At 39.3% G+C, this 27,674-nt stretch overlaps 1 protein-coding gene across 8 annotated transcripts in view; it reads left to right on the forward strand.

The window, feature by feature from the left end:
- GCKR (glucokinase regulator) overlaps window positions 1-27,674 on the forward strand; it is a 326,754-nt gene that overhangs the window by 185,516 nt on the left and 113,564 nt on the right. For all 8 annotated transcript variants that reach the window (XM_053709432.1, XM_053709430.1, XM_053709438.1 and 5 more), the window contains exons 13-15: window positions 9,338-9,435; window positions 20,605-20,681; window positions 21,488-21,584. In XM_053709432.1, coding sequence (XP_053565407.1) covers window positions 9,338-9,435; window positions 20,605-20,681; window positions 21,488-21,584 — 272 coding nt within the window. The remainder of the gene's footprint in view (window positions 1-9,337; window positions 9,436-20,604; window positions 20,682-21,487; window positions 21,585-27,674) is intronic.

Genomic DNA, 27,674 nt, shown 5'->3' on the forward strand with positions numbered 1-27,674 from the left:
AGAAAAGCGAAAAAAGAAGTAGACAAAATAAATAGGTCATCCCTACTAACTGAAAAAGGCACAGGCAAAGAAATGTTTAAGGGGGTCAACTTTACCACCAATTACAGCAATCAATATCCTGAGATTGTAAATATCATTAAGAAACACTTTCATATTTTGTAAGCTGATGAAAAACTGGTGGAAGTTGTTAAAACAGGTGTTAGATGCAGCTCCAAAAAATGTCCAACATTGGGATCACTGCTGTCCCCAACAATGCTAAAAACTGAGACTGCCAGATCTTCTTCATGGTTAACTAATAATGGTATGTACCCCTGTGGGCATAATAAATGTAAACCATGTGAACATCTGACTAGAACAAAAACTTTCTCCTCCAATGTGACAGGAGAAACTTTTAAGATAAAGTCATGTATGAACTGTATGTCTACAGAGGTTGTATATCTACTATATTGCATAGAATGTGGAATGCAATATATAGGTCTCACCTCTAGAGACATAAAATCCCGAATAAGGGAACATCTATCAACTATCACAAGAGGAAAGTCTAGCACTCCATTGGTATGTCACTTTAAAAACAGACACAAGGGATCTATACACACCTTGCGATGGGGTGCGATAGAAAAAGTAAAACTTCCCAAAAGAGGAGGTAATATTGAGAAATTGTTGGCTAAAAGAGAAGCATTTTGGATGTTCAGACTCAGAACACGACATCCAGAGGGTCTGAACTCCAAATACGACTTGATAAACTACTGGGAATAATTTGGTATCTGTGTCAACTATTTCTATAGTCTGAACAAGAAAGGAGACAGTATTCCATTCCTTTGAGGTCCTTGTTACTTATATGTATACAATAATTTCTCTCTAGTCAAACAAAGTGATAACATAGAATCACCCCTTTCCCATCATACCTAGACATTTTCTGAGAATTATAACATCCTAATCTGTTCTATATTTTTCTAACAACAATTTCCCATAAACATTAAAACAAAGAAATCTAATAGTTAACAATGTTACATTGTACCTATCCTTACTAATCGAGTATTCTGTATATTGTATCAAGCAACTAATTACTATATATATTGGTTGCTACACTCCAATAAGGATTAAGAGTAACTAGGGAATATGTTATAGAGAGTAATACTAACTTACCCACTTAAATAGCAACATGGCTTAACGGAGGGTAATAGGACACATAGTGTATTTAGAAAACATCATTCACTTATATCCACAATGTATCTTTCATATTGAGTTTTGTTTTGTTATTTGTCAGCACATATGCCCTGTGAATAGGGATTATTGTGTACATATGTTTTCGCAATCAATGACTGTGCTGAACACTAACAACAAAAATCCCAGCCTGGCATTGGCTAATTAGTTAGAGGTGGAGTTTGGATAACCAATAACATTTTAGGCAGTACTTTTTAAACCGAAGTGTATCACAAAATGACAGGCTATGACTACGGCTATATGCTGAAACGCGTAAGCCAATTTTTCTACACTTGATCTAACTAATTACAGGGTACTGCTGTCCTGTAACGTTTTTAACTTTATGGAATAAAGAATTTTGTTTTATTTAACGGCGTTGGTGCTCTCTTGTTCTTTGAAAATTATACACATAGTAACACATAAATATATATGTATATACACATAGTAACACATAAATATATATGTATATACACATTGTAACACATAAATATATATGTATATACACATAATAACACATAAATATATATGTATATACACATACTAACACATAAATATATATGTATATACACATAGTAACACATATATATGTATATACACATAGTAACACATAAAATATATGTATATACACATAGTAACACATATATATGTATATACACATAGTAACACATAAATATATATGTATATACACATAGTAACACATATATATGTATATACACATAGTAACACATATATATGTATATACACATAGTAACACATAAATATATATGTATATACACATAGTAACACATAAATATATATGTATATACACATAGTAACACATAAATATATATGTATATACACATACTAACAAACACATAAATATATATGTATATACACATAGCAACACATAAATATATATGTATATACACATACTAACAAACACATAAATATATATGTATATACACATAGTAACACATAAATATATATGTGTATACACATAGTAACACATAAATATATATGTATATGCACATATAAACATGTAAATATATATGGATATACACATACTAACACATAAATATATATGTATATACACATAGTAACACATAAATATATATGTATATACACATACTAACGCATAAATATATATGTATATACACATAAAAACACATACATATATATGTATATACACATAGTAACACATAAATATATATGTATATACACATAGTAACACATAAATATATATGTATATACACATAATAACACATAAATATATATGTATATACAGACATAGTAACACATACATATATATGTATATACACATAAATATATATGTATATACACATAATAACACATAAATATATATGTATATACAGACATAGTAACACATAAATATATATGTATATACACATAAATATATATGTATATACACATAATAACACATAAATATATATGTATATACACACATAGTAACACAAATATATATGTATATACACATAAATATATATGTATATACACATAATAACACATAAATATATATATGTATATACACATACTAACACATAAATATATATGTATATACACATACTAACACATAAATATATATGTATATACATATAGTAACACATAAATATATATGTATGTACACATAGTAACACATAAATATATATGTATATACACATACTAACACATAAATATATATGTATATACACATACTAACACATACATATATATGTATATACACATAGTAACACATAAATATATATGTATATACACATAATAAAACATAAATATATAGGTATATACACATAATAACACATAAATATATATGTATATACACATAGTAACACATAAATATATATGTATATACACATAGTAAAACATAAATATATAGGTATATACACATACTAACACATAAATATATATGTATATACACATAGTAACACATAAATATATATGTATATACACATAGTAAAACATAAATATATAGGTATATACACATACTAACACATAAATATATATGTATACACACATAACACATAAATATATATGTATATACATATAATAGCACATAAATATATATGTATATACACATAGTAACACATAAATATATATGTATATACATATAGTAAAAAATAAATATATAGGTATATACACATAGTAACACATAAATATATATGTATATACACATATTAACACATAAATATATATGTATATACACATATTAACACATAAATATATATGTATATACACATAATAACACATAAATATATATGTATATACACATAATAGCACATAAATATATATGTATATACAAATAGTAACACATAAATATATATGTATATACACATATTAACACATAAATATATATATATATACAATACACTGTATTTTGGGGGCATTTGGGGCAGATTTATAAAATTACCAAAGATCTAGTTATATTTATAAGCGCTAATTTCTACAGCGACATTGTGGTAGCAATAAGCAGCTAATTGTAATGGCTGATTATTTATTGCACGCCTGCAAACGGTCAAATTTGCCCATTTGCTGGAGCACAATAATTTAGCGCTCCACTTGTAATCTAGCCCTATATGTATTGAGAGACATCGCAACTCGCAAGAAATACTAACGCAAACCAGGTTGCAATATAAAATGATTTTGAATATTATAAAATGATGTCAACATAAAGCCAATTGCATGTATAAAATAGTGAAATAGGGGTCGGAGCTTGGCCACGCAGGCGAATGGCTGTGCACTAGAGGAGCTCCTAATCCCAACAGCAGAATAGCGCTATAGGAATGGCATAACCCACATCCCAACAACCCTCAAGACCTCAATAATACAGTGGGAGAATTTTGCATAATACGGGGCCGAAATAAGAATCCTGAATCACAGCATCCGTGCTTACGAGAGATCCCTATTAACCGCAGCATAACCCCTCTCAGAAACCGGAAGTGCAGCTGTATTCACTAGAAAGAGTTCTACAACGGCGGAGAACAAGCAAAGATCGTGGACAGCAGAGCGGTATAGACACCAGAGTAGGTACATTAGCCAAGCACTGCAGGAGAACAACCATCTGTGAGAGTGACGTGGTATACCAGTGAGGGCATACAGTTTGTGATGGCCTGCCATGTGGGTAAACTGAAAAAAGACCCGGAGCCAGCATAGCAGCACAGGGCACTCGAGAGGAGTCATAGTGAGTCTGGGTGGTGGGGGGAGAGGGTTCACACAATCACTGGTGCCAGACAAGTTCAAATCTGCGCAACCACTGCACATAGCACCACTTTCTCTCAGTTTAATGTGGAGCGCCACCCTCCCCTCCACATAACCAGACCATAGTGACTAACTGCTTAAATAGCAAAGACCCAGCATTGTACCCAGACACAGTAATTGCACAGTCCGGAGGGCTAAAAATCTCATTCTCTAGGCAGCATACCCCTAGGTTCAGGGAAGTTTACTGAAGAAGAGCGTGGCTTTTGTCCACGATTCTTTCCTTACACACGTACAAAAAGTGGTGCATAGAGACACATCAAACTGAACAACTAAACAACAGCTGCCAGTTACAAGGGACATTATCTGGGCCCCCTGAATCATACCAAGTTTTCCCTGAGGTAATGCCTAATAAAAATCCACCAAATCAGAGAAGAGTACACCTATTAGGCCTCTAAGCAAATACCTTAAACAGCTGGAACCGAGCAACAGCACACAGATAGAAGACATGTCAAACAACCAACAGTCCCAACCTACTCCAGCACAGTTACAGCAGATGGACAGACAATCCCAGCCCCTCACCAAGAATGACTTGCAATACCTAGCTTCAAAAGAGGATATCAAGGGGGTATTGCATAAAATGTTTAGTCTCTTTGGTGATCTCAGAAAGGACATTAACACTCTAGAAACTGGGGTGGCACAGGTAGAGGTGGCCCAATTCTTAGCAAGTAGTAATGCCCAGCAAAATAGTATGGATATAAAGCACCAGCAAGACACTGTGCAGGCCCTCTTGGATAAATTGGAGGACCTCGAAAACCGTTGCCGCAGGAATAACATCAGGGTTTGGGGGGTCTCTGAAACAATACATCCCCTGCAATAGATGGTTACCTGCAAAATCTATTCTGAAACAATAAAGGGGACTCCTAGCTCTCCCGAGATTGTCATGGACAAGTCCACAGGGGTCTGCGGCCCAAACCACTGCCAAAAGGCCCACCTAGGGATAATATTGTTAAATTCCTGAACTTTAAGGATAAAGAAGAACTCAGGTGTGCAAGAGCTAAACAACCAGTGTTCCATGTGGGGGTAGAAATCCAACTATTTTCAGATATATCGCCGGTAACGCTTCAAAAAAGAAGGGAATTAAGTCATGTCACCATGAAACTTAGGTAACATAAGGTGCAATACTGCTGGGGCTTCCTGGTATTACTAGTTGCATCACACAACAACAGAACTTCAGTGTACAGACCTGGTGGAGACCTGCAGACCTTCTATTCTACCTTATCAATCCCAATGGAGGAAAACCATCTTGCATCACAAGAGAGTGCTGAGAATGCAACCACGTCTGAATCGGACTGACCTGATGGTAGAATCTTCCCAATTTTGTACAGCTAACTTGATACAGGGAGAAAGAAAAGAGGGGTTTCTGAAGCCCTACTACTAAATGACAGAGTATCCTTTATCTAATAAACTTTATTGATGGGCTCTTTCTGAACCATTTGCACAGGACTATTTCATTGATGTTATATTAATACATGTCCCCCATTTTTTCCCCATGACCACTACGGCTTCACAACATAGCCAATAACTACAAGGAGCCATGGCCTAGTAATTGAGTATGAGGCTGCCCATTCCCCCCTCTCCCTCCCCCCTCTCCCCCTCCCCCCTCCCCTCCCCCCCCTTTAGTAGTGCAAGGTACGCTTCATGAACACCCTATCACACTTGTAAGTATATACCCACCAAACATAGCTCAACATCAGTTTGTCAAGCATGTAGCCAAGTAAATACTGGATCATGCTAAGGGACCAGTGTTTGTGGCTGGGGACCTAAACCTCCCCTTAGATCCACAATCTGATACCTCTAACCTGACTGCCCCCTTCCCACATACACAAGAGCCTGGCAAAGAGAACTCAACAGAGACTTTGATCAGGAGGAGTGGCTTAAATCGTTCTCGCTGGTCAAACGCTCCTCGGTGTTAGCCACCGTACAGGAAATTAAATTAAAACTGATGTGCAGTTGGTATATCACCCATGCAAAGCTGCATTGCCTTTACCCTACAGCTAGCCCTCTGTGATGGAGGGGATGTGGCGAGACAGGAACACTCTTGCATATTTGGTGGTCGTGTCCAAAACTGTCTGGTTTCTGGTCATCGGTTCTCAAACGAATCTCAGACATTCTACAAACAGAACTTCCACAAATCCCAGACACAATACTCTTTTTGAACCTTCCTAAACCCAAAAGCCCACACACTCGATCTTTTCTCCTAATACTGCTCACAGGGGCAAAGAGGCCAAATAAATGGAAATCGACCGAAGCCCCCACAGTGGATTAGTGGCGGTCATCAGTGACCAACCTGCTTACCCTAGAGAGGTTGCATTACCTCAAAACGAATCAAATAACTATCCACGAAATGATGGTGGCACAGAGGAGGGGCTTCCCGATGTGAGCGTTGGGGCCCATAATAGCTTACACAGAAGGTCCTGGAGGTGAGTTGTGAGTTTTTATTTCCCCTCTTCCTTTTTCTCCCCCCCCCCTCTTGTCTGTCATTACTATTACCTTTTCTACTAATTATGACACAAATTTGAAGTTCCAGGATTTTGCAAACTGTTCTAGCTTTGTTCTTTGAAAAGGAAAACAAATGTTAAACTGTCAAGCTCTGGGAAGAATCATTTATGAAGAACAGCTTTGGACTTTATTCGTAGTATGTCTATACCCCTGTAAAATGCCAGATGTTTCTTCCTTATGTCAATTTGAATTATATGAACAATAAAGCTTGTTTTTTTGTTTTTGTTTTTAAATAGTGGCATAAGCTAAAACATTAAGATATAAAACCAATGCTTGCACTCAGTGATGCAATTAACAGCCAGAAAACACGATCACTGTAGGAAACTAAAGAGAAACTCAGATGACAAAGATGTCTACTGCACACTACGCGTTTCGAGGGCACCCTCTTCCTTAGGTGTAATAGAGTATCATCCAATAAGCATTATTGTAGTGAGTACATATGTCACACCCAATGAGTGTAAAACTGATACTTATTGAAAAATCCTAATCAATTAACATCTTTATGACAAATAAAGAGGTATTTTGACCAAGCAATTCCCTCTTTGCAATGTAATGTAATGATTGACAAGAACAGAGCCAATGAAAGGTCCTTTAGATATTATAGATTACAATAGTGGTTTAAAAGGTGTTGCACAATAAAAACATTTTTCTCAATAATATAGACAAAAATATTTCATATCTAAAAGTATAGCAAAAATATATATAATGTACAAAGTAATATCAGACAGGAAGCATAAAGCATATTTAGCCCATTATATTTAGCGTCATGGCACAATGGAGTGATTTACAATGGATCAAGTCCCTGAGTGCAATCATTTGTTTTATATTGCTTATGTCGCTTTTTTATATATGCAGTTGACTTTATGCTGCAACCTGGTTTGCTTTAGTATTTTTTGTGAGTTGTGTTGCCTCTCAATACATATAAAATGACAAAACCAGTGCCAGACACAAATATGACCAAGGGCACTGCCAGTCACAGACATGACACAACCATTACCAGACTCAAATATGACCAAGGGCACTGCTAGTCACTCACATAACAAAACCATTGTCAGACACAAATATGACCAAGGGCACTGCCAGTCACAGACATGACAAAACCAATGTCAGACACAAATTATGACCAAGGGCACTGTCAGCCACAGACATGACAAAACCATTGTCAGACACAGATATGACCAAGGGCACTGCCAGTCACAGACATGACAAAACCATTGCCAGACACAAATTTGATGAAGGGCACTGTCATTCACAGACATGACAAAACCAATGCCAGACACAAATATGACCAAGGGCACTGCCAGTCACAGACATGACAAAACAATTGTCCGACACAGATATAACCAAGGGCACTGCCAGTCACAGACATGACAAAACCAGACACAAATATGACAAAGGGCATTGTCAGTCACTGACATGACAAAACCAATGCCAGACTCAAGTATGACCAAGGGCACTGCCAGTCACTGACATGACAAAATTAATGCCAGACACAAATATGACCATGGGCACTGCCAGTCACAGACATGATAAAAACCATTGCCAGACACAAATATGACCAAGGGCACTGCCAGTCACCCACATGACAAAACAATTGCCAGAAACAAATATGAACAAGGGCACTGCCAGTAAAAGACATGACAAAATCATTGTCAGACACAAATATGAACAAGGGCACTGCCAGTCACCACATGACAAAACCAATGCCAGACACAAATATGACCAAGGGCACTGCCAGTCACAAACATGACAAAACCAATGCCAGACACAAATATGACCAAGGGCACCGCCAGTCACAGACATGACACAACCATTACCAGATTCAAATATGACCAAGGGCACTGCTAGTCATCCACATGACAAAACCACTGCCAGACACAAATATGATCACCAATGCCAGACACAGATATGACCAAGGGCACTGCCAGTCACAGACATAACAAAACCAATGCCAGACACAAGTATGACCAAAGGCACTACCACTCACAGACATGACAAAACCAATGCCAGACACAAATATGACCAAAGGTACTGCCAGACACAGACATGACAAATCCACTGTCAGACAAAAATATGATCATGGGCACTGCCAGTCACAGACATGACAAAACCATTGCCAGACACAAAAATAACCAAGTGCACTGTCAATCACAGATATAACAAAACCAATGCCAGACACAAATATTGCCAAGGGCACTGAAAGTCACTGGCATGACAAAACCAATGCCCAACACAATTATGACCAAGGTCACTGCCAGTCACCCACAAGACAAAACCAATGCCAGACACAAATATGGCCAAGGGCACTGCCACAGTCACAGACATGACAAAACGAAATATGACCAAATCATTGCCCCCCTCTAAGTGTCTGTGTGCTTCCCCTTAGCTTACAGAAAAAAGGGCATCTGTACATCCTTGGCTGGAGAACTCTGGGGTTGATGGGTATCATGGAAGCTGTGAACTGTGTGCCCTCATTTCAAGCAGGTAAGAGCCATTTAGTGAGATACTTAAAACACTACCTTATATGCTAGATGTCTGTTTAATAAAAAGAGATATTATCTACAGTGCTGTGGACATAAACTTTTCTACCTTATATGCCCAAATAATGCTGAATGCATCAGGGTAATCGCAACACCAGCCGCACTCCGTCTATAGGTCATTAATCTGCTCACCACCTTATATGCACAAGTAATGATGAATGCATCAGTGTAATCACAACACCAGCCGCACTCCGTCTATAGGTCATTAATCTGCTCATCACCTTATATGCACAAGTAATGTTGAATGCATCCATGTAATCACAACACCAGCCGCACTCCGTCTATAGGTCATTAATCTGCTCACCACCTTATATGCCCAAGTAATGCTGAATGCATCCATGTAATCACAACACCAGCCGCACTCCGTCTATAGGTAATTAATATGCTTACCACCTTATATGCCCAAGTAATGCCAAATGCATCAGTATAATCACAACACCAGCCGCACTCCGTCTATAGGTAATTAATATGCTTACCACCTTATATGCACAAGTAATGTTGAATGCATCAGTGTAATCACAACACCAGCCGCACTCCGTCTATAGGTAATTAATATGCTTACCACCTTATATGCACAAGTAATGCCAAATGCATCAGTATAATCACAACACCAGACGCACTCTGTCTATAGGTCATTAATCTGCTCACCACCTTATATGCACAAGTAATGTTGAATGCATCAGTGTAATCACAACACCAGCAGCACTCCATCTATAGGTCAATAATCTGCTCACCACCTTATATGCCCAAGTAATGGCAAATGCATCTACGTAATCACAACACCAGCCGCACTCCGTCTATAGGTCATTAATCTGCTCACCAGCTTAAATGCACAAGTAATGCTGAATGCAACAGTGTAATCACAACACCAGCCACACTCTGTCTGTAGGCCATTTATCTGCTCACCATCTTATATGCACAAGTAATGCTGTATGCATCAGTGTAAACACAAAACCAGCCGCACTCCATCTATAGTTAATTTATCTGCTCACCAACTTATATGCACAAGTAATGCTGAATGCATCAGTGTAATCACAACACCAGCTACACTCCGTCTATAGGTAATTTATCTGCTCACCACCTTATATGCCCAAATAATGATGAATGCATCAGTGTAATCACAACACCAGTGGCACTCATTCTATAGGTAATTTATCTGCTCACCATCTTATATGCACAAGTAATGCTGTATGCATCAGTGTAAACACAAAACCAGCCGCACTCCATCTATAGTTAATTTATCTGCTCACCAACTTATATGCACAAGTAATGCTGAATGCATCAGTGTAATCACAACACCAGCTACACTCCGTCTATAGGTAATTTATCTGCTCACCACCTTATATGCCCAAATAATGATGAATGCATCAGTGTAATCACAACACCAGTGGCACTCATTCTATAGGTAATTTATCTGCTCACCACCTTATATGCACAAGTAATGCTGAATGCATCAGTGCAATCACAACACCAGCTACACTCCGTCTATAGGTAATTGATCTGCTCACCACCTTATATGCCCAAATAATGATAAATGCATCAGTGTAATCACAACACCAGCGGCACTCATTCTATAGGTAATTTATCTGCTCACCACCTTATATGCCCAAGTAATGCTGTATGCATCAGTGTAATCACAAAACCAGCCACACTCCATCTATAGTTAATTTATCTGCTCACTACCTTATATGCACAAGTAATGCTGAATGTATCAGTGTAATCACAACACCAGCCGCACTCCGTCTGTAGGTCATTTATCTGCTCACCACCTTATATGCACAAGTAATGCTGAATGCATCAGTGTAATCGCAACACCAGCTGCACTCCATCTATTGGTCCTTAATCTGCTCACCGCCTTATATGCACAAGTAATGCTGTATGAATCTATTAGGGTATATATGGTACTGAGAATTTTGAGGGTGGAACACAACTGCAGTACCAAGATTGTAATATAGAAATGTCTCACCCAGCAATTGGAAACCTTATGGGAGAAAGGAATTCCCTTAGCTAGGTGATTTTACTCAGAATAGGTAAAGGAGAGGAAAACTCTCAATACATATATGAAGTTAAGCTTTGAATGAATGATGACTGGAGGAATTAAGCACAGAGTAGAATTTGGCAACAAGTAGCTTGATTCTTATAATGACCGGTATTTAGTAAGGTAAGTGCAGGCACTTGGAAGAGAGTTCATGTAATATAGAATTAGTAACCCTTATAGTGTATAGAAGAGGCTTATGACAACAGTGAGCGATGAGCAGGTAAGTATTACCAGTACCTTACTGAGACTTCAGGCGGTTGAGAGCGTTAGTAGAGCTCCGGTCGTGCTGAGCTGGAGGAGCGTCTGTGAGGAGAGTGGAGGATGTGACGTCACGGTTGAGCGGAGTCACTGAATCTTACTGACAGGCAGCTGTGTGTAGAATCGTGGAACATAGGAGCTGCGGAATTGCAGCGGCAGGTAGAATCTTGACTTGTAAGTAATTACAGGCTGTATTTAAGAGAGAATTAATAGGTAAACAGTTCGTATCATAAAATTTAGCTAGGATTACCCCACAGATGCTTGGCTTTAATGTGAGAGCGGAGACTCCGTGAAAAGGTGATACTGATTAGAGTTGTCCAGAATTTGAAGCAATTCCTAGGTATGAAACAAATGAAAAGTTAGTAAGCCTCAACAAGGCAGGGAGCTGGCTTTGTAATCCAAAGGTTAGGTAACCAATCTTCAATACTAAGCACTGAAGATTTGTGAACAGGTGTTTTAACAGAGTCTCAACCAATAGGGAGGAGTGGGTGTAACTGTCAGAGAGAGGTAGAGACAGAACCTAACAGAATCAGTGTAATCACAAAACCAGCCGCACTCCATCTATAGTTAATTTATCTGCTCACCAACTTATATGCACAAGTAATGCTGAATGCATCAGTGTATTCACAACACCAGCTACACTCCGTCTATAGGTAATTTATCTACTCACCACCTTATATGCCCAAATAATGATGAATGCATCAGTGTAATCACAACACCAGCGTCACTCATTCTATAGGTAATTTATCTGCTCACCACCTTATATGCCCAAGTAATGCTGAATGCATCAGTGTAATCACACCAGCCGCACTCTGTCTATAGGTCATTTATCTGCTCACCACCTTATATGCACAAGTAATGTTAAATTCATCAGTGTAATCTCAACACCAGACGCACTCCGTCTATAGGTCATTTATCTGCTCACCACCTTATATGCCCAAGTAATGCTGAATGCATCAGTGTAATCTCAACACCAGCCACACTCCGTCTATAGGTCATTTATCTGCTCACCACCTTATATGCCCAAGTAATGCTGAATGCATCAGTGTAATCACAACACCAGCCACACTTTGTCTATAAGTCATTTATCTGCTCACCACCTTATATGCAAAAGTAATGCTGAATGCATCAGTGTGATCACAACACCAGACGCACTCTGTCTATAGGTCATTTATCTTCTCACCAGCTTATATGCACAAGTAATGCTGAATGCATCAGTGTAATAACAACACCAGCAGCACTCCATATATAGGTCATTAATCTGCTCACAACCTTATATGCACAAGTAACGCTGAATGCATCAGTGTAATAACAACACCAGCAGCACTCTGTCTATAGGTAATTTATCTGCTCACCACCTTATATGCACAAGTAATGCTGAATGCATCAGTGTAATCACAACACCAGCCACACTCTGTCTATAGGTAATTTATCTGCTCGCCACCTTATATGCACAAGTAACGCTGAATGCATCAGTGTAATCACAACACCAGCAGCACTCTGTCTATAAGTCATTTATCTGCTCACCACCTTATATGCCCAAGTAACGCTGAATGAATCATTTATCTGCTGTTCAAGCTTTTCTCAGTGCCCCCAGTTAAAGGAGCTATGACAAGATAAAGACAGGGCACATACATTTCTTTCCATTTTACTTCTACTATCATATTTGCTTTTTCTCTTAGTATCCTTTGTTGGAGGAGCAGCAAATGACATGTATGTACAGGTAGCCCTCAGTTTACGCCAGGGTTAGGTTCCAGAAGGAATGGTTGTAAATCGAAATTGTTGTAAATTGAAACCCAGTTTATAATGTATGTCAATGGGAAGTGAAAGAGTTAGGTTCCAGGCCCCTCTCAAAATTGTCATAAGTAACACCTAATACATTATTTTTAAAGCTTTGAAATGAAGACTTTAAATGCTAAACATCATTATAAACTGTATCAAATAATCACACAACACAGAATATTTAATTAAACTAAGTCAAATGAACAAAAACATTTGCTAAACAGCATTATAAACCTAATTAAAATAATCACACAACACAGACTTTACTTGCATTTTTCTGCAAACAGTTCTTTCTATGCATTCCAATCTGGACTGATTTATAGACAGGAAGATCTTGTTCCTTTGAAATCTGCTCGATAGCTCAGGTATGGTTAAACTGATTTATTTCAGCTTAACATAGTAACATAGTAGATAAGGTTGAAAAAAGACTGAAGTCCATCAAGTTCAACCTATACAAATCCAAAATACTTACAGAAAGCTCCAGTTAATCTTAAATAACCCCACTAAAAGGTGACCCATTTAATACTAGCAATCATATCCATGAATTTTGTTTATATACAGAAATGTATCCAGACTATTTTTAAATGTATCTATGGTATTGGCATTCACTACCTCCTTTGGTAATGAGTTCCACAATTGTATTGCTCTTACAGTGAAAAAATGTTTCCATTGCAGGAGATTAAATCTCATTTCCTCCAACCTTAATTTATGACCTCTTGTCAGAAACAATTTTCTTGGAATAAACATAGCTTCTGCCATCTCTGTATATGAACCTTGAATATATTTATATAAAGTAATCATGTCACCTCTCAAGCGCCTTTTTTCTAAAGAAAACAGACCCAGTTTGGCTAGCCTCTCCTCATAGGTTAATTTCTCCAATCCCCTAATTAGCTTTGTGGCCCTTCTCTGAACTTTTTTTAGTTCTGCAATATCTTTTTTAGCGATCGGTCCCCAGAACTGCACTCCAAACTCAAGGTGAGGTCTTACCAGGGCTTTATATAGTGACAGAATTATGCTTTCCTCCCTTGAATCAATGCCTCTTTTAATTCATGCTAGTATCTTATTAGCCTTTGAAGCCACTGCCCTGCATTGTGCACCCATCTTTAGCTTGTTATCTATTACTACTCCCAAATCCCTTTCCTCCTGTGTTTGGATAAGTCTTGTCCCATTTAAAAAATACGTTGCCTGCTTATTTTTACTTCCAAAATGTAGAACCTTGCATTTTTCCGTATTAAATCTCATTTTTCATTTACTTGCCCATAGTTCTAATTTTTGCAAATCCCTTTGTAATGAGAGTTTGTCCTGCTCTGACCTAATGACCTTACTTAACTTAGGCTTCTTGTTCAGGGAAGCCTATAACCAAATCAGTAACTAATGAATTCCACTTGCCTAATTGTTGCCCTCATCTAACTTCACACTAACATCATTCCCACCTTTGCAGTCCCCACCTCCTGTTTCTCACCCTCCTACCCATTTAGATTGTAAGTTCCCACGGGATCAGGGCTCCCAATTCCTCCTGTATTTGTTTGTTAAATTTTGTCTGGTGTCTCATATTGTACTGTCCTTTTATCTTTGTTACCTATGAACAGTGCTGCGGAATCTGTTGGCGCTTTATAAATAAAGAAGAAGAATAATTATAGTATCATCTGCAAAAATAGAGATGTCGCTATTTAATCCTTGCTCCAAGTCATTTATAAAAATATTAAAAAGAACAGGGCCCAGTACTGATCCCTGGGGGACGCCACTGATTACCTTTGTCCAATCTGAGTATGATCCATTTACTACTACTCGTTGCTCCCTATCTTTTATCCAGTTATTTATCCATGAGCTAACATTTTCAGCTATTCCCAGTCCCTTAATTTTGTGCATTAATCTCTCATGTGGTACTGTATCAAATGCCTTTGCAAAATCTAAGTATATCACATCAACTGATTCCCCTTTATCTATATTTTTACTTACTTCCTCATAGAATCTAATTAGACTAGTTTGACATGATCTATTTCTCATAAAACCATGCTGATTAGAACTCATAATATTGTTTACACGAATATGCTCATCAATATAATCCCTTCAAATATCTTCCCCACTATTGATGTCAGACTAACTGGTCTATAGTTTCCTGGATCATCCCTTCTTCCCTTTTTGAAGAGTGGCACCACATCAGCTTTACGCCAATCCTTGGGTACCATGCCTGAGGATAATGAGTCTTGAAAAATTAAGAGTATAGGTTTGTCTATAACAGTGCTAAATTCCCTTAACACCCTTGGGTGTATTCCATCTGGGCCTGGAGTTTTATTTACCTTAATATTATCCAGTTTTTTCCTGATATCCTCTAAACATAACCCAGTTAATGATATGGACTGGCATGTTCTATTTAGTTCCAAAATATCATCCAATGGTTCCTCTCTTGTGTATACTGAAGAAAAAAACTGGTTTAGTACCTCAGCCTTCTCCCTGTCATTATTTATCATGCTACCGTCCACGCATTTAAATGCACCTATATTGTCCTTCTTAGATTTTTTGCTATTTATGTACTTAAAGAACCTTTTAGGGTTAGACTTAGAATCCTTTGCAATTAATTTTTCATTTTCAATTTTGGCTAATTTCATTGCTTTTTTGCATGTTTTGTTACATTCCTTATAAATATTGTATGCTGAGTCTGTACTATTTTCTTTTAATAATTTAAATGCCCTACGTTTTTTCCTAATTTTTCTTAACACATTTTTATTTAGCCATAACGGATTTGTTTTTTTATTTTTATTTTTATAACCATATGGTATGTGTTGATATGTATATTTATTTAACAAATTTTTAAATATTAACCATTTATCCTTTGTATTTTTATTAGAGAATACATTGGGGCATATTTATCAAGCTCCGAATGGAGTTTGATACCCCGTGTTTCTGGCAAGCCTGCAGGCTCGCCAGAAACAGCAGTTAAGAAGCAGCGGTCACAAAGACCGCTGCTCCATAACATGTCCGCCTGCTCTGAGCAGGCGGACAGACATCGCCGGAAATCAACCCGATCGAGTACGATCGGGTTGATTGACACCCCCCTGCTGGCGGCCTATTGGTCGCGAGTCTGCAGGGGGCGGCGTTGCACCAGCAGCTCTTGTGAGCTGCTCGTGCAATGCTGAATAGTATTGCTCGCTGTATTCAGTGAGGTCTGTCGGACCTGATCCGCACTTTCGGATCAGGTCCGACAGACCTTGATAAATTGGGGCCATAGTCCCAATTTATATTATTTAATGATTTCCTTAAATCGTTGAATTTTGCTTTCTTTAAATTAAAAGTCTTAGTTAAACCTTTAAGACACTGCTTATGAAAAAGAGATTTCAAATGTGACCATGTTATGATCACTGTTACCCAAATGTTCTTTGACTTCTATGTTTGATATTATATCTGTATTGTTTGATAGCTCTACATCCAATATAGCGTTACTCCTAGTCGGCTCCTCTATTAATTGTGACGAGAGGTTATCCCTGAGAACATTTAAAAATCTAACCCCCTTAGCTGAATTACTAGTTTCATTGGCCCAGTTTATATCAGGGTAGTTCAAATCTCCCATAATTACAGCGCTGTTATTAGCAGCCTTACCTATTTGAATTAGTAGTTGAGTTTCATCCAGGTCACTAATGTTGGGGGGCTTGTAGCATGTTCCTAGTAAAAAAAAATTAGGATTTTTCCCCCCACTCTTTATTTCAACCCACAGGGTCTCTACATTGTCACTTGTATCATAAATATCTTCTCTTATTGTAGGTTTAAGGTTAGGTTTAATATACATGCAGATTCCTCCACCCCTTTTATTATTCCAGTCCCTCCTAAATAAAGTATACCCCTCTAAGTTAACTGCCCAGTCATGTGAATCATCCCACCAAGTTTCAGTTATACTGATAACATCATAGTCCTCTTCTGCAACTAAGAGCGTCAGCTCCCCCATTTTACCTGTCATGCTTCTTGCATTTGTTGTCATACATTTAATTTTCATGTGCTTTCTGCTGCTACTTGGTGTGCTTTCCCCTATACTTTCTAATGTGACATTTCTTAAGTCATCCCTTCCTTTAGATATTATAGGAGTGACATATTCACAGACTGATCTCTCTGTTCTATTTTGTTCTAACTGACCCCCCCCCCTTTGCCTAGTTTAAAATGTTCTCTAAACGTGCTACCATCCTTTCCCCCAACACACCTACACCCATGTCATTCAGGTGCAATCCATCCTTACTGTACAAATTGTACCCTAGTGAAAAATCAGCCCAGTGCTCTAAAAAGTAAAACCCCTCATTTTTACACCATGTTTTTAACCATGAATTAACAGACCTTAGCTCCTTCTGCCTTACTGAGTTAGCACACGGCACTGGTAATATCTCAGAAAATATTACTTTGGAGGTCCTTGCTTTAAGCTTGCTACCTAACTCCCTGGAGTCATTTTTTAGGACTCTCCATCTCCCGCTGATTCCTTCATTAGTACCAATATGCACCATGACTGCAGGATCAGACCCATATCCCTCTAACAATCTATCAATATGCTCCACAATATGCCTAACACGAGCCCCTGGAAGACAGCAAACTGTTCTATGTAAAGGGTCTGGATGACAAATTACCCTATCAACCTTCCTAATAATAGAGTCTCCTACCACCAACATCTGCCTCAGTCCCTGACTTGTATGCCCCTCTTCCATGACTGAAGGACTGCCCACCATAGTATGCTGCTCTTCCACAACTAAAGGACTGTTCACTATACTAGGCAAAACAGCCCTCTCTGACACTGCTTGCTTGACTTTGCTGCAACACAAGCAGACAGCTCCACCTACTGGCTATTTTAATAAATGCACTGCTTCTCAATGCAGTCACATGACTGGAAAAAAGGTTGTTATTCTGAAACGGGGTAAATTGAACCGTTGTAAAACGAGGGCCACCTGTATATATACAATATAGCCAAGATGTGCACTCTCACTTTCCATTGTCTGCCAGGGTGCTAGTGGTATACCTGATAACAACAATAAAGACTTGCACTCACTGGGTGTTTAAAAATCAAATTTACTGTGACCAGTGTAACATTACGGGAACTTTACATCCCCTTCTATTGCTGTTATTATGTATATATATTTATGCAGCCACCAATCAGCTGCTAGCTCCCAGTAGAACATTGCTGTTCATGAGCCTACCTAGGTATTCTTTTCCAAAAAGGATTCCAAGAGAACAAAGCAAATTAGATAATCAAAGTAAATTGGAAAATGCTTATAAATCACATGCTCTATATTAATCATGAAAGTTTATTTTTGACTTTACTCTCCCTTTAAAGGGACTTTAAAGCCAAAAATGTTGTTTCATGATTCAGGAAGAGGATTCAGTGTTAAACAACGTTCCAATGTACTTAGATTATCTAATTTGCTTCCTTCTTTATGTATCCTTTTTTGAAGAAATAGCAAAGCACACTGGTGATCCAATCACACAAGGCATCTATGTGCAGCCACCAATCAGCAGCTACTGAGCCAATTTAGATATGCTTTTCCGCAAAGGATATCAAGAGAATGAAGCAAAATAGATAACAGAAGTATATTAGAAAGTTGTTTAAAATAGCATGTTCTTTAATCATGAAATAAAAAAATGTGTTTCATGTCCCTTTAAGTCTCCTGTCAAGCATCTGGTAGCCTGGGGTGTACTTGACACCAGCTATGTGCCAGCATGTAGAGTATTTAGGGCCTCCCTTTACCTTAATGTGAGCTATGTCACACCTGCAGCTTCACAAACAACTAAACACCAGTGAAACAGCTGGAGGGTTTGTTTTTGGGAGGGGCAGTGGGGTTGGCACAGAGTAGATTAGGGGAACCAGTTTTGCTGACTCTATCAGTTTTTTACTGAGAAATGCTATTAATGTTATCATGTCAGTAAAGGTGTCAATAGGGTTTGTCACAAAATACTGAAGTGAAATCTATGTCAAAGCTGTAAAGTATTGTTATACCTTTATTTTCTCAGAAATGTTTACCTGTGCAACGTGTACTTTTTTATTCTGCTACTGACCTCAGATAATGAACATGTGTGACAAGACGAGAGAATGAAAGCCTGTGGAAGAAAGAGCAAGGGAATGAAAGCCTGTGAATGATTCAGAGAATGACTGTGTGTGAATGGCGGAGAGAAAGAAATTGTTTGAATTTGTGAGAGAATGAAAGTGTGTGAATGAGTGAGTGTGTGAATAGGTGAGAGAATGAAAGTGTGTGAATGAGTGAATGACAGTGTGTGAATAGGTGAGAGAATACCAGTTTGTGAATTAACAATAGAATGAAGGTGTGTAAATGATTAAGACAATGAAAGCTTATGAAATAGTGAAAGAATGACAGTGTGTGGTTGAGAGCATGAAAGAGTGTGAATGTGTGAGAGAATGACATTTTGTAAATGAGTAAGTGAATGGCAGTCTGTGAATGAGCAAGAGAATGAAAGGATGTGAATGAGTGAGAGAATAACAGTGTGTGAATGTATGAGATAAAAGTGTGTGAATGAGTGAGAGAATGAAAGTGTGTGAATGAGTGAGAAAATAAGTGTGTGAATGAGAAAGATAATAAAAGTGTGTGTATTGGTGAAAGAATGAAAGTGTGTGAATGAGTGAGAAGGAAAAAGTGTGAAATAAGGAGATAATAAAAGTATGTGAATAAGTTAAATAAAGTGCACAAATGAGTGAGAGAATTAAATTGTACAAATGAGTGAGAGAATAAATGTGTACATGTAAGTTAGAGAATGAAAGTGGGAGAATGAGTGAGAGAATGAAAGTGGGAGAATGAGTGAGAGATAACGAAAGTGGGAGAATGAGTGAGAGAAGGAAAGTGTTAAAATGAGTGAGAGAATGAAAGTTGGAGTGAGAGAATGAAAGTGGGAGAATGAGTTAGAAAATTAAAGCACATGAATGAGTGAGAGAATGGCCACTCTTCGTAACTTCAGGGGTCACAGGAACCACCACTGCTACTGGGCCCATACTTTAACGGACTCACAGCCACTGCTCCCACTTGACTCTGATTGTGTCTTTAATTTGTGTGATAGATTGGAGAGACGTCCGCGGATTTATCAGTGGAGGGTACCAGACTATGGAAAACAAGGAAGGAGACCTCACATCCGAGGTAAGTAGTCCTTGTACACAAACAAGGATGAATAGATGCCCATTACTGGAGCTATCAGCACCACTGCTTGTCTGGAAGATTCATTGTCTCCAGCAGTCAGAGAAAGACTTACACCATGTTTATAAAATGTCATATGATGTCTACTTATAAAGGGTTAATAGAATGATCAGTTGGGTTACTGAGCAGAAATTTGCTGGTTGGGTGGTCAGTATGTAATTGGCAGTAGCCTGGGTGAGTCTTATTTGTCTGGCAGCAATTTATCTTTCTTGTATGTGCTCAGTATAACTGGATGCCTTGTCTAACTTCGAGCCTCCTTATGGGTATGAGGGAACCCCCTGCTGCTGTTGCCATGTAAGAGAATTAAAGGTTACTAGTCATGGCTGCTTTTGTGCTTCTCTAGGGGTATAACAAGCTGATGGAATTTCTGTGTACTAGCCTGGGCGTCTGACTACTTATTGTCTGCCAGTTATTATTTGCCTGGCTCCTGGGGGGGGGGGGGGTGCATAGGTACACATGTGGTTTAGTCACCATACTCATTAGCTTATAAACCATCTGCTGGGTGGGTATTACATGCTCTCTTTTGTAACATTTGTCTGATTTTGTGCTTGACTTGTTATCCATTCTCCTGAATCACTAGTTTTGTTTGACTCATGATACGGTACATTCCGGTGGCTAATTACAAAACGATTAATAAAACCCTTCTTGGTTACTGTCTTGACCTCAGTGCTAAAGTACAAAAAATGCTAATGTACCAGGTCTCTATGGAGGTTACAGCAGACATATTTATTACAGTTCTTTATTTCTAGGGCCCAGAGTTTGCCGTCTCCCATGAAGATTTTGTAAAGAGCGTTCTCCCATCACTCTCAGAAACAGATACAGTGCTCTTTATATTTACTCTAGACGGTGAGTGACTCTTAGTACATCCTTTAGTTAGGTGGCACTGGGAACCTTCACAAGGATGTTGTTTAAGTGTGAGGAGAAGGACTACACTGTTGGGAAGACTCCTCAAAACATTATGCACAGATGTTGTTTTTGTATAAACTCATTGTGAAGACACTTTGAAATTGCTTAAAATATCAGAAGTCAAAGGGAGAAAAGATCACTTATAACAAAAAACTAAAATATTGAGAATCAAAAACAACAATTAAAAAGAAATAAATACAAAAAGTTATCTCATTAAAGGGATACAAGTTCATGATTGAGATAGAACATACAATTTTAAACAACTTTCTAATTTACTTTCTAATGACACGGTGAGTCCACGGATCACCTAATTACTATTGGGAATATCACTCCTGCCCAGCAGGAGACAGCAAAGAGCACCACATCAAAGCTGTTAAATATCACCTCCCTTCTCTCCAACCCCAGTCATTCTCTTTGCCTACGTTAAGAGCAAGGAGGCAGTAAAGTTTAGGTGTTTGAAAGTTTTAAAAGAAGATTCTTCAAGCAAGATTTTGTTATTTTTCAGCAGAGCAAGATTGTGTTGCTTTGTCCTAGAGTGTAGCCGTAGTCAGTTTCTTCAGTAGAGCATTGGTGGCTTTTAAGCAATGGGAACTTGTGGGGTACAATACTCACTGCGCATCTCATGTATTAAATGCTGCCCTAACTTTGAAAGCTTGAGTAAAATTACTGAGTCTTTGTTTGTCTTCCACAGGTCCATGTGAGGGAACAAGCCTCTCAAACCCAGTGAGCTGCCTTGCTGCCTGGCAGATTTCTGAAGGTAAGTGCTGATTTTATTTTTTCTTTGATACAGGAAAACTTTGGCACTTTCATTTTATTATGGGACACAATAGACATTCTCCTTTCGAATTAGGGGATTATGTTATGGATGACAGTCATGGCAGGCACTGGGGACGAGGAGATTGTGGCTCAATGTATGGGATGTGTTTCACTTACTCCCGGTGGCGTTATTTAAGGGACATTTTGCTGACCAGGAGGTTAATTTTAGATACGCCCACGATGGGCGGAGCTAGCTGAGGCGGCTAGTCTCTGTTGCGCACCTTTTTCCCCTTCACTTCCGGTGTTACGGAGAGACAGCGGTATTGCGGATAGCAAGCTAAAAGAGTACTTGTACGCTGCGCTACGGTGATGCGGGAGAACAGCCTCAGATCTGTCAAAATCATTGCTTAGGCTGAATCCGGACCTCTGCTATAAGAATATACTCTCCGGTGGCAGCAAGGAAGGTAGGCACCTCAGCAAAGCTAAACTAAGGTGTAGAGGATGTCCGGAGTATATTGTAACAGTTTAATTATTTTTTGCCAGCAAAAATAAAAAAGTTATGTTTAAAGAGACAGCAATTTTTTTTTTTGGTGTGTTTATTTCATCCTCAATTATGAGTTTATTTATTCTAAATTAATAAATTGTGAGTTAAGATAGACCAAGAGGCCATGCAAAGTGCTTCTTGTTTTTTATGTTTTGATGCTAATGTGGAACCACTTATCCCTTTCTGTTCCTCATGTATTGAGAGAACTTTAAATTACAGGGATAGAATTTTTTCTGAGCCAACATTGTCTAAGGCGGATGCTGTCCAGGAGTCTTCTGACAATGTTCAATATATTCCGCAACTTTCTCCTCAAGTGTCCAAAATGCTATCGTCCACACATGCAGTGCCCTGCGCTTCCTCTCAAGCTCTGTCTGGAGTTACTTTGCAAGACATTAATTCCCTTATGTCTTCTGCGGTATCTGATGTGTTGCCTGCTTTTCCCATGCTGCAGGGAAAGTGCAAGAGGAAATGTAAAGAATTAGTGAACAAGGTTTCTGACACAGTCATGGCTATTCCGAATGTTCCCTCCCAGAAATCTAAGGAGGAGGATTCTTCGGTAGCATCTGAGGGTGAAATCTCAGACTCAGACAGTGTAATTCCTTCTTCTGATGTTGAAGTTGTAACCTTCAGGTTTAAGCTGGAACACCTCCGTTTGTTACTTAAGGAGGTCTTAGCTACCATGGACGACTCTGACACCACTGCCGTAGTCAATCCTAAGAAGTCTAGTAAACTTAACAAGTATTTTGATGTACCTTCCATGGTGGTGGTTTTTCCTGTACCAGATAGGGCTACCGAGATTATTGCTAGGGAATGGGAGAGACCGGGTATCCCTTTTTCTCTAGCCTCTATTTTTAAGAAGATGTTTCCTATTGCTGACTCTATCAAGGAGTCTTGGCAGGCGGTCCCCAAGGTAGAAGGGGCAATTTCCACTTTAGCTAAGAGAACTACTATTCCCATTCCCAGAGGATAGTTGTTCCTTTAAAGATCCTATGGATAAGAAGTTGGAGGGGTTGCTCAAAAAGATGTATGTACACCAGGGTTTACAATGGCAACCTGCGGTGTATATTGCTACCGTCATTAGTACGGCGGCATACTGGTTTGATGCGTTGTCTGATTCTATTCAGACAGACACTCCCCTTGAAGAGATCCAGGATAGGATCAAGGCCCTTAAGTTGGCCAATTCCTTTATTACAGATTCTTCCCTACAGGTTATCAAGCTGGGAGCAAACATTTCTGGGTTTGCCTGCTGGCTCGCAGAGCCTTATGGTTGAAATTCTGGTCTGCGGATGTGTCATATATAAGCCTTTGGCGATTCCTTACAAGGGTAAGACCTTGTTTAAGCCGGGATTGGCTGAAATTATTTCTGACATTACGGGAGGAAAGGGTCATTTCCTCCCTCAGGATAAGAGGAATAAGCAGAAGGGACATCAGAGAAATTTTTGTTCCTTTCGAAACTTCAAGGGTAAGCCTTCTTCTCCCTCTACCAAGTAGGAACATTCCAAGACTTCCTGGAGGTCCAACCAGTCTTGGAACAAGGGAAAGCAATTTACGAAGCCCCTTAATGACTCAAAGTCAGCATGAAGGGTCTGCCCCCGATCCGGGACCGGATCTGGTGGGGGGCAGACTTTCCTTCTTCGCTCAGGCTTAGGTTCAGGATGTTCAGGATCCCTGGGCAGTGGACATAGTGTCCCTGGGATATAAACTAGAGTTCAAGACCTTTCCTCCCAGGGGCAGGTTTCTGCTCTCAAGATTACCTGTAGACCAGATAAAAAGAGAGGCGTTCTTACTGTGTGTGCGGGACCTTTCCGACCTAGGAGTGATAGTTCCTGTTCCAATGCAGGAACAGGGTCTGCGATTTTACTCCAATCTGTTTGTGGTTCCCAAAAAAGAGGGAACGTTCAGACCAATTTTAGATCTCAAAACCATCCTTAAAGATGGAAACTATTCATTCCATTCTTCCCTTAGTTCAAAAGGGTCAATTTATGACAACAGTAGATTAAAAGGATGTCTACCTGCATGTTCCCATACACAGGGATCATCTCAAGTTTCTGAGGTTCACATTTCTTGACAAACACTTCCAGTTTGTGGCGCTTCCATTCGGCCTTGCCAGAGCTCCCAGGATTTTTTCAAAAGTCCTGGGATCCCTGTTGGCGATGCTCAGGTTGTGGGGGAATTGCAGTGGCACCTTATCTGGACGACATTCTGGTTCAAGTGCCATCCATTCAACAAGCAAACTCCCACACAGAGATGTTGTTATCCTTCCTGCGCTCTCACGGATGGAAGGTGAATTTGGGAAAGAGTTCCTTAATTCCAGCTAAAAGGGTAGTGTTCTTGGGAACCATAATAGATTCTCTATCAATGAAAATATTTCTGCCAGAGGTCAGATAATCAAAGATTTTCGAATCTTGTCTGGCGCTTCAGTCCTCTCCTCGGCCGTCAGTGGCTCAATGTATGGAGGTGATCGGTCTGATGGTAGCTGCCATGGACATCATTCCGTTTGCCCGTTTCCACCTCAGACCTCTGCAGTTATGAATGCTCAGGCAGTGGAACGGGGATTATGTGGATCTGTCTCCGCAATTACATCTGGATCAGGCGACAAGAGATTCTCTTCCTTGGTGGTTGTCTCAGGATCATCTCTCTCAGGGAACCTGCTTTTGCCGACCCACCTGGGTGATTGTGACAACGGACTCCAGCTTGCTGGTATGGGGAGCAGTCTGGGGCTCTCTAAAGGCTCAGGGGACATGGACTCTGTTCTCCCCATAAACATTCTGGAGCTGAGGGCAATCTTCAATGCTCTCCTGGCCTGGCTTCAGTTATCTTCGGCTCTGTTTATCAAGTTCCAATTGGACAACAGGCTTACATCAACCATCAGGGAGGAAATCAGAGTTCCTTTGCCATGACAGAGGTAGCCAAAATTATGCAGTGTGTGGAGACCCACAATTGCTGCAATCCACATTCCAGGAGTAGACAGTTGGGAAATTGATTTTATGAGCAGACAGACTTTTAACCCGGGGGAGTGGGAACTCCATCCGGAAGGGTTTTCCAGCTTGATTCTCAAATGGGGACATCCGGAACTGGATCTCATGGCATCTCGTCAGAATGCCAAGCTCCCGAGGTACGGGTCGAGGTCAAGGGATCCTCAGGCTGTACTGATAGATGCTCTGGCGGTCCCTTGGAAATTCAGTCTTGCATACCTATTTCCTCCGTTCGATCTCCTTCCTCGGGTCATTGCTCGAATTAAGCAGGAGAGGGCGTCGGTGATCATCATTGCTCCGACGTCCTCGCAGGATCTAGTATGCAGACCTAGTGGAGATGTAATTTCTTCCTCCTTGGAGACTTCCACTGAGGAAGGACCTTCTACTTCAAAGGCCCTTCTTTCACTCAAATCTAGTTTCTCTGAAGCTGACTGCTTGGAGATTGAATGCTTAGTTTTATCTAAGCGTCATTTTTCTGAGTAGGTCATTGAGACCATGATTCAGGCTCGTAAGCCTGTTACCAGGAAGATTTACTACAAGAATTTTGTCTTTTCTCCAAGAGGGTTTGGAGAAGGGTTTATTAGCAAGGTCTTTGAAAGGTCAAATATCTGCCTTGTCTTTTTTGTTACATAAAAATCTGGCAGATGTACCAGATGTGCAATCCTTCTGTCAGGCCTTGGTCAGAATCAGACCTGTGTTTAAACCTGTTACTCCTCCCTGGAGACTTAACCTTCTTAAAGTTCTTCAGCAGGCTCCGTTTGAGCCTATGCGCTTCTTAGATATTAAATTGTTATCTTGGAAGGTATTGTTTCTTGTTGCTATTTCTTCTGCTTATTGAGTTTCTGAGCTCTCAGCATTACAGTTTGATTCGTCTTACCTTATTTTTCATTCAGATAAGGTAGTTTTACATACTAAGTTAGGGTTTCTCCCTAAGGTGGTTTCGGATCGAAACATTAATCAGGAGATTGTTGTTCCTTCTTTATGTCCTAATTCATCTTCTCATAAGGAACGTCTGCTGCACAACCTAGACGTGGTGCGTGCGTTAAAATTCTATTTACAGGCGACTAAGGATTTTCATCAGTCTTCTGCTCTGCTTGTGGTTTTCTTTGGGAAACGTAAGGGGCAGAAAGCTACGGCTACTTCTTTTTCTTTGTGGCTGAAGAGTATCATTCACTTGGCCTATGAAACTGCTGGACAGCAGCCTCCTGAGAGGGTCACGGCTTGTTCTACGAGGGCTGTTTCCTCTTCCTGGAAACGTCGGTGGAACAGATTTGCAAGGCTGCAACTTGGTCCTTTATACACAATTTTTCAAAATTCTATAAATTTGATACTTTTGCCTTGGCTGAGGCTTCTTTTGGGAGAAAGGTTTTTCAAGCAGTGGTGCCTTCTGTTTAGGTTCCCTGTCTGTCCCTCCCTTATCGTCTGTGTCCTCTGGCTTGGGTATTGATTCCCAATAGTAATTAGATGATGTGCGGACTCACCGTGTCATTAGAAAGAAAAGGAAATCTATGCTTACCTGATAAATTTCTTTCTTTCTTGACAAGGTGAGTCCACGGCCCGCCCTCTTTTTCTAAGACAGGTATTAGTCATGTTATAAACCTCAGGCACCTCTGCACCTTGTTGCTTCCTATCTCTTCTTTTACTTTGGTCGAATGACTAAGGTGGGAGGGAAGGGAGGTGATATTTCACAGCTTTGCTGTGGTGCTCTTTGCCGCCTCCTGCTGGGCAGGACTGATATTCCCAATAGTAATTAGA

The sequence above is a fragment of the Bombina bombina genome, chromosome 4 (assembly GCF_027579735.1).
Source record: "Bombina bombina isolate aBomBom1 chromosome 4, aBomBom1.pri, whole genome shotgun sequence".
In the NCBI taxonomy this organism is placed as follows: Eukaryota; Metazoa; Chordata; class Amphibia; order Anura; family Bombinatoridae; genus Bombina; species Bombina bombina.